This window comes from Asparagus officinalis, chromosome 9 (assembly GCF_001876935.1).
Source record: "Asparagus officinalis chromosome 9, Aspof.V1, whole genome shotgun sequence".
Lineage (NCBI taxonomy): Eukaryota > Viridiplantae > Streptophyta > Magnoliopsida > Asparagales > Asparagaceae > Asparagus > Asparagus officinalis.
The window spans coordinates 9,801,904-9,810,215 of NC_033802.1; the positions used below are offsets into that span (position 1 = coordinate 9,801,904).

The window sequence follows — 8,312 nt, forward strand, 5'->3', positions numbered from 1 at the left end:
CGTCTTCCCAAAAAACAAAAGCAGAAGGGAAAAAAAAGAAACACTCACCCACCCATCCCCTTCCCCTCTGTTTTCAGAAACTGACAGTTGATAGACTTCTATCAGTCTTGTGTCGCATGGAATTACACAACCAAATATTGAATCATTTCTAAATAACCTACCCTCTTCCTTAACTTCAGTACCTACTTATATCACAATCCTAATCATAATTACTCAAAATCCTATTGTTGTTTCTTCCATATGCCCAAACTAGCTCTGCTTTTGCACCATATTTCAAGCTTCTGAACCAACATATAGTACAGATCTAAACTACCGTCTTCCATAACCTCTCTACCTATTTCTAATCCAATCAGAATTCTAAGTACTCCATATCCTATCGTTATTTTTTATACGCCAAATACCTCTGATTTTGGAAGAAATTTTAAGTTTTCTATAAGCTACTTATATAAGCAACTTATTCTAAGCTCCACAATGCCAGACTGGCCCTTGGACCCCAGGCTTCCAAGTAACAAGGCAAAGGCTCATCCACAAATGGTTTGTGCAACTATCTTTCTCATATCAACTTCTAAAGCTTTGTCTAGGGTGAAATCCTGTTAGAAATAATATCAACTTCTAAAGCTTTGTCTAGGGTGAAATCCTGTTGAATCTCACTACCAGTGGCTCCTCGAAGCTCTAGAATGTATAAAAGAATAAAAAAGACAAAGAAGTCTGGCAGGAAAGAATATCTAGTTCACAGGTTAATATTCATTATTGTAGAAAGCTATCCATCAATGTGTTATGGAGCGAAATTCCAGGGCGTGTGTGTGGATGGGTTTTTGTTTGTTTGTTTGTTTGTTTTTTGGGGTTGGGGGCTTTATTAACCGCATCTTTATGACTAACTGTACAACAGAGGCAACAATCTAAAACTGGCTAGGAAGTTGCTTCGGTTTGCGGCAAAGCACAGCGATGACTATACAAACTGAATTTGCATCCACCTTATAAAAACCAAATCAGAAAGAATCATAAACGATTTTTCAAGTATCTTCATGAAAATAGAGGAGTTAAAAATTACAAACATGCAAGTAATAAAAACTAGGGCCCATATATTTGACATAAACAACCATGAGGTGACGAACACTGAGCTTGCTAACATTAAATTTTACCAAAGAAAAGAACTGAAAGAAGAATCTCCAAAAAGGCCTGATTGCTTTATAAGCGAAAAGTCAATAGAAAACGGATTAATAACATTGCTTGATATACAATGTGGCAGAATTAAAGGGATCCACAACTAAACCAACCCTAGCCTTTTCAGCTTTTACTTGATGCTTGTCAAGAATATGCATCAACCCATGTTATACTAACTACAAGAACTAAGGGTCAAGAGCAACATAACATCTAATACTGAACTAAATTGCATCCACATCATCATGGCACGAGTTTTACAATTGAAAGAGACAAAGTTCAATCAACCAATTTCATCCCTGAAGCTAGGTGTCAAACCACTAAAAAAACTAAATACGCAAACAATAAATTTATGAATGAATAGTCAAATCAATAATCATGTAGACATTAAAGGAAGAAATATTAGTGTTTATGTGCAGCACAGTGAAACATACAGTGTATAAGCTCTCCAATGCTTCATAGTTTACTCTTGAACTGAATGTCTGCAACAAAAATGGAGAATAAAAAATATTGCAAAAGTTAAATGTTGCAAAATAGAGAAGAATAGAGAAAATTCAGCAGTAAATATTATCAGCAGTATTGTTATGTGTGAGTGTGAGCATACTGGACATTTGAATCACTTGATACTTCATATTTCTTTAACCGTTCAACATGTGCTAAATTACTAAGTTCATACCTTACTCTCTAACATCTGTTTAGTTGCTTTCAAAGCACTGTCAGCAGGAGTTTTCTTTTCTTCTCCAGCAGGCCTTTGCTTCCTTTTCTGTTATGGAGACCAACAATACAATAATAAGAAAGCAAAATGATAGTAAGTTATAAACAACAGAATGCTTGAAGCAGAAATGTGCAGTACACAGTGTATGATCATCTCGTAATTTATCATTGTTTCAAATATCCCTGATAGGGCCTATAAATCCAGCTCATATATCCTTTTACAAGGCTTGCTACAAAACGATATGGTCTCAATATCCTTTACCACTTTTATATGGCTTATCAATAAGCAATATAGTTTAGAAAAATCTTTAATGTTTTAAGCAAAAAAATTCAACCTTACGAAGTTTTGTAGCAAACTCTAGTGTGTTCTTTTTCCCAAGTAAGTTTCTACAATTCGTTAATAGTCCTAAACATATACTATTTATATTTTTATATGCTTAGATTTCATTAAGTATGTTTAGATTATATTTTAAGAAATTAGATTATATATGCACATCATCCGATATAGCACTTAATATTTACTACATATCTCTGATATTTCCCAGATATTCGTAATTTGATATGGATTTTGACTGTTTGATATTTTCCCAATATTTGATAATTAAAACCTTGTACTTTATCAATGACTATGGTTTTAAGACTTCAGGATGAACAGAATGAATTTATTGCCAGCATATGAGTGTCAATTTACAGATCAAGGCTCTTACAAAAACCACCGGTTTCTAAAATGTCAGAAAGAAAAGTGAAAATAATTGGAGCAGGTCAAGGTAGATGATGAATACAACGTATAGCTCAGCACATGCAAGTTTGGTTTCAACTAAAATTTAAGGTAACAAGCAAGATTTTTGGAGGAAGACCATGCGAATTATAGAAGACAAAGGATGCCAAAAAGGAATATTAACTTTTTGGCTCTCTCTCTTTTTATAGTATCTTTAAAACTATGACTTGTTTTACCTATATACACCATGAAACTTTTAATATTAGTCTTCAAATCTTCATATTAACCAATTAACTCCTCACTTTCAATATTTGCCAATTAACTCCTCAGTTTATATTTGAACTTTTAAGTTATCCCTCATCTTCTCCGTTCGAGGATATATTGCGTATATTCTTCTATACCATGGTACATTAATAACATATTTGAAATATATATGAAATAAAATTGTCTAAATATGATTAACTACATTAATTAAATCATCTCCTCACTAATTAAATCCTCTACTAGGCTAGCGCTACGGAGGTGAAGGAGCACCGGAAGCAAGAACACCAACGAAGGAAAGGAGTGGATCTCAGAATTGGATCTGGAGGGGAAGTGGTTAGCACTAGGGTTAAGAAATAAGGGCCGAAAAGAGTGAATTTAAGGAAATAATCATCAAAATCTATCCCGCTCAAGCAAAATTAATTACAAAGAAAAAAATAAGACCATAATAAACACCCACTTAATCTTCATCTTCACTACAGCAACTGCTTATCCATTCATAAAAAGAAGATGCAAGTTGATGCTACTTGCTGTTTTTTGTGATTCAACAAAAGAATCTCATCCTCATCTCAGTGTTGTAGTTTCATTCTTTCTATCTGCAGATCCATTCACTTCAAGGTTGGTGTTGGAAGAATTTGAAATTTGACTCTCTTCGGCAATTGTGGCTTCATTGGGGCTTGAAGATTGTGTATTTCTCAAGCTTTTTGGTTAGGTCAGTCAATGTCAACTAGGGCTCTACACGTGCAAGAAAGGCGTAGGATGAGAATTCAATGGCAAGATGGGGAAGGGATGTGCTGGAAAATCTACGGCAGCTAATGCTAGTATGGCTACTTCCATGATGGCTGCTGATGGTAGGAGGCTCATAATGAGTCAATTGTTCTTGAATGAAGGATTTTGCTATGAAGTTGGCTATTGCGAAATACTTTTAAAAAGTTTTCTTTTTAGTATATGTTGTGGTGGTTATGTTAATGATGGAGATATGTTAGTTTTTTTGCATAGGGTGTGTGACATGAACTTGTAAACCATATTTTTGGATTTAACAACTAATTTTTAGGGTAATTTAGCTATGTGGTCTCTCTCNNNCTCTCTCTCTCTCTCTCTCTCTCTCTCTCTCTCTCTCTCTCTCTCTCTCTCTCTCTCTCTCTCTATCTATCTATCTGACCGTCAGGCAAAGCTACTGCTATCATTTTACTTTGACTCATCCATTTTCTCCTCTCTCTCTGACTGCCAGGCAAAGCTACTGCTATCATTTTACTTTGTCTCATCCATTTTCTCCTCTCTCTCTCTCTCTCTCTCTCTCTCTCTCTCTCTCTCTCCGGGCAAGTACTGTACTCATTTTACTCTGTGTCTCATCCATTTTCTCGTGTTACTGAGATTATTCATCTTTTCCAACAACTATGTCCTCGCTGAGCAGTCCTCTCATGGAGCTCAGCCACCTAACCCTAGAATTTCTTATTCTGAGCTGTCATTTTCTCCATCATGCACTCCATACCATCTTTCTGTCATGTTCATCTTTTAGTAGCAGCCACAACCATATCTTTATTGATTTCAATTTTCTCATAGAGGTAGAAGATAAGGGCAAAATTAGGAATTTTTGTGCTCACTTTGGTGGAAGAAAAATAGAGGTTAAGTTGGGGTAAAGTAATAGGTTTGAAATGATTTTTAGAGTTAATTGACAAATAATTGGGGAACTAAATTTATTAATAAGACAGATTACTGGAGGTAATATAGATAAAAATCTTATAAACGAAGGTATTCAAAAAATTATAGGATCGGTGAAATGTTTAAATTACTCCAACTTAACGAAGTAACTTTGTAAGATTCATATGTCCTATGGCCTATGGCTAACTGTACTATGTATTTTTCTCATTCTACTAGTTCTTGTCCTCTTTCACTAATTACCAACTTACTAATCGATCTTCAGGCTTCATTGGTTTACTTGTTTCAATCTAAAGAGTGCCTAATATTTATTAGTTTCCTTTCCCCTTGTAAAGTTTGACATTGCCTGAGGCTAGAACCAGGAGAATAACACACTTAATCCCAATAATCTTCTCACATGGCATCTTCCTTATTGTCATGTTTTTCCATTTAGTCCAAAACGTCTGAAAGAAACACTCCCCACATGTACAACGCTTCTATCAAAAATCATTTTGACTACTTCACCTTTGTAATTAGGGGGTAGCAGAGTTTAAAATTATATAGGTGGGCCTAAATGCTTCTTGTTTTGAGGGGTGCAAAATAGCTAGGTGTTGTCTAAGATCTAAGAGGAAGATGTAAGTAGTAAGCCACTCCACCATACTAATAGACATGAGCCAAAATGTACAGGAATTTTGTATAAGTAGTATATTCTTATTGTCTCTATTCTTTTGCAGATATCCAGTTTTCTTATGCTACTAGCAAGTTTTGTAAATAATGACGCAACAGCGGTAATGGCCTATGGTCGAAAGCGGTGATTTTTAGAGGCATCAGTGCTATTAGCTCGAAAAAGTGGCCAATGACGTGCGAAAGCACTTCAAAACACTTTACAAACTATACAAACACTTTAAAATACAAATTATCGGATTAGTGCCCGACCCAAATTTAACGCAAATTCTTAAGTAAATAGGTTTTTCGTACCAGACCTGAACCGAGCCGTTTTTTAACTTAAAGACAAACTACCACTCATCATTGAAGACTATTAGAGCTGCACCCCTGCCTTATGTTGTCAAAGATCTACCACCTCTTGTCGAATTTCCACCTCCTCCCATCATCCTCTTGTCGTTGAAGTCCCGCTCCTCTCTGTTCTTCATCAAAGCTTTCCGGTCCTCCTCTCTGTTCCTCGTGAAACTTCTTTGTGTTCTCTAACTCCACCTCCACCTTCTCTCTTCGAAGCACCACCACCTCCTCGAAGCTTCTGTCTCACTTTCTACAGTACTTTGTTAATATTGGTGATTTTTACACAGCTATTTCATGCTCAAGATTTCTATAAATCATCAAATATGCATTTATAGATTTTTTAGATTTTTCTTAAATTTTTTATATTTTTTATAATATTGATACGCATTTAAACTAGACTGGTTTTTGACTGTTTGCTTGTTGTTGCTTTTTGCAGCTAAAGCCCCAAAATAGCCTAAGTGGTCCTCACCGCTTCGTTATGCTTTCCGTTTCCACAACCTTCGCTATTAGTTACGCAAAAAAACACTAGCAGAATTTCATAAACTGCGACTTACTATATTGATGAACGAATATTGTCTCTGAAAATAGAGTAAGAACAAAGTGGGAAGGAAATATTAATAAAGTTATATTGATTAGTAAAGTACACAGAGATAATCCACGTATTATATCTAACCTGGTTTTTATTTGTGTATGCTATTAGTGTAGAGCAATTTAATCAATCCTGTATACTTCTGTTATGATTTTTTGTCTTCTTTTTTTTGTTCGTATTTCTAAGGTACAAAATAGAAAGAATTATACCTCAGCATGAATCTATTTTCCATTATTGTTTATGATCAGGATCTAAGCATTGATTTCTAACTGGACCACAAAAGGTTGCTTTGATGTAAAGAGGAAACTGAGTAGGAAAGACCGGGCCAGGGAAGGGCAAGAATGCACTAATTTCTCAAAAAGAGGTATATCTAACTGGACACATGCATGATGTAAACTTACTGGAAAAGAGTGAATCGGAGGAAAAGTTACATCAGTAACTCAATGGGCAGCTAGAGTTGTAAACTAAGTTTAAAAACAAAGAGAAGAAAATGTAATGAAAATCTACAGGCAGGAAGCAAAACTTAAAATTGGAAAAGAAAAAAAGAAAAAAAAAAGCATTCGAAAAAGACGACATGGAGGATGAGTCATCTTGATTATGCTTGAAAATCTTGAAGCATGAAGTGAAAAGAAGGAAACTTTAAATGTAAATCCTAAATTATACTTCACTAGATCATCATAAAAAAAACGAACTTTCACCATCTAACCAGTCTGTTTATTTCTGAAAATAATTAAAATATTTAAAATTAATATAGCAACAAAAATAATATGATAACTACCCAATAATACAATCAAGATACATTGCTCTACCTTTTTTATAGGATTAGCTTCAGATAAATTTCCAAGATGGGCTTTCCGATACTCCTCAGCGGCTTCCTTGGCTGCTTGTTCCTGTTGGATGTTAATATTGAACCATCATCATCAGATACACTGAACATCATACCAAATTCCACGTTTGTTTTCAAGCTAAGAGAATGCTTACCTCAAGATACTCTTTATTCATTTCTTCCCATATTATTGTTTTCAAACGCTTCTCCTCCTCATTGTGAAGATATCCATTAACCTACATAATTTTGCTTGATTAGCTACCAAAGAAGCAGGTGATTTACGCCAATGAACAAAAATTAGATTGCACTGATAGATTTTCATGTAAAACGTGGAATTGCAGGCGCATGCAAGACAGATTTGTTTAACATAGCTTTCAGAAATAACATCACAGGCATACAAAAAGACAAAATTACTGCCAGTGAGGCAAACCTCAACATCATCAATATCAGATAGGCTCTCCGGATCATGATCAGTTAATTCCTCTGGTTCATTCCATGCAGATATATCTACAGCCTGATCTCCTAGAGGAAAGAACATTCACTTCTCTCAATAAATGAACACAGGATTAATAGAAACATCTTTCCATGAATGGACAAATTTATGGAAATTTAACATACCGGTATTTTCATGTTCGCAAGAACCCAGTGATTCATATCTTGTTGAATCCGAAACAAATTTGGAAACTCCAGATTCCATCTCCTCCTAACATAACAGAGGAAAAAGAAAGACGAATGAATAAGCCAAGTTTGATCTTTAATATATTTGTGGCTAAAATGAAGTTATACTTTAAGTATAGTGGACAAGTAACATGAAAAAATAACATGATTACTAGCACCTCAAGCAATAATAGATCTCCTCAGTTCATATACATACATTGAAAATTTAAGTTCTTAATTATGCATACTTGATAAGTTTGAATGTGGTAAGAATATAACACTAGAGCTAACCAATACTCTACAGTCCAACCTTCCAGCAAAATTATGTTGAACTTGTAGCATCATGGAACAAAGAATATACACTAATTTAAAAATAGAAATAACAATTTAAGTATGGAGCCAAATTATGCTTTCGTCTGGATTTAAGATGAGGAGTTGTAAATGGAATTAGGTCTTTCAATATGTTAATCAGCAAGGGAGAAATTATAGAGCAAATGTGAGAAGAATGATTGTGGCTGCTGCAGTTTATGGGGTGTGGTTTGAGAGAAATATCAGGTTGCACTCTAATGCTGCTGCAGGTCCAGATATGGTGACAAAGAGGATTAAAGTCTCAGTGATATCATCTTTTCATAAGTCGCCTATTCCTTTCAAATATAAGAAGTGGATAGATTCTTTAAAATAGGTATGAAGTTCTGACTGAGAGGTAATGATACACAATGTATATTGAGAGC

At 34.8% G+C, this 8,312-nt stretch overlaps 1 protein-coding gene across 2 annotated transcripts in view; it reads right to left on the bottom strand.

Moving 5' to 3' along the window:
• LOC109823760 (transcription factor IIIB 60 kDa subunit) overlaps positions 1-8,312 on the bottom strand; it is a 27,027-nt gene that overhangs the window by 1,191 nt on the left and 17,524 nt on the right. For both annotated transcript variants that reach the window (XM_020390130.1, XM_020390131.1), the window contains exons 13-18: positions 7,543-7,627; positions 7,355-7,446; positions 7,080-7,160; positions 6,908-6,988; positions 1,838-1,924; positions 1,596-1,643 (exon numbers count right to left, since the gene is read on the bottom strand). In XM_020390130.1, the coding sequence (XP_020245719.1) occupies positions 1,596-1,643; positions 1,838-1,924; positions 6,908-6,988; positions 7,080-7,160; positions 7,355-7,446; positions 7,543-7,627 (474 nt within the window). The remainder of the gene's footprint in view (positions 1-1,595; positions 1,644-1,837; positions 1,925-6,907; positions 6,989-7,079; positions 7,161-7,354; positions 7,447-7,542; positions 7,628-8,312) is intronic.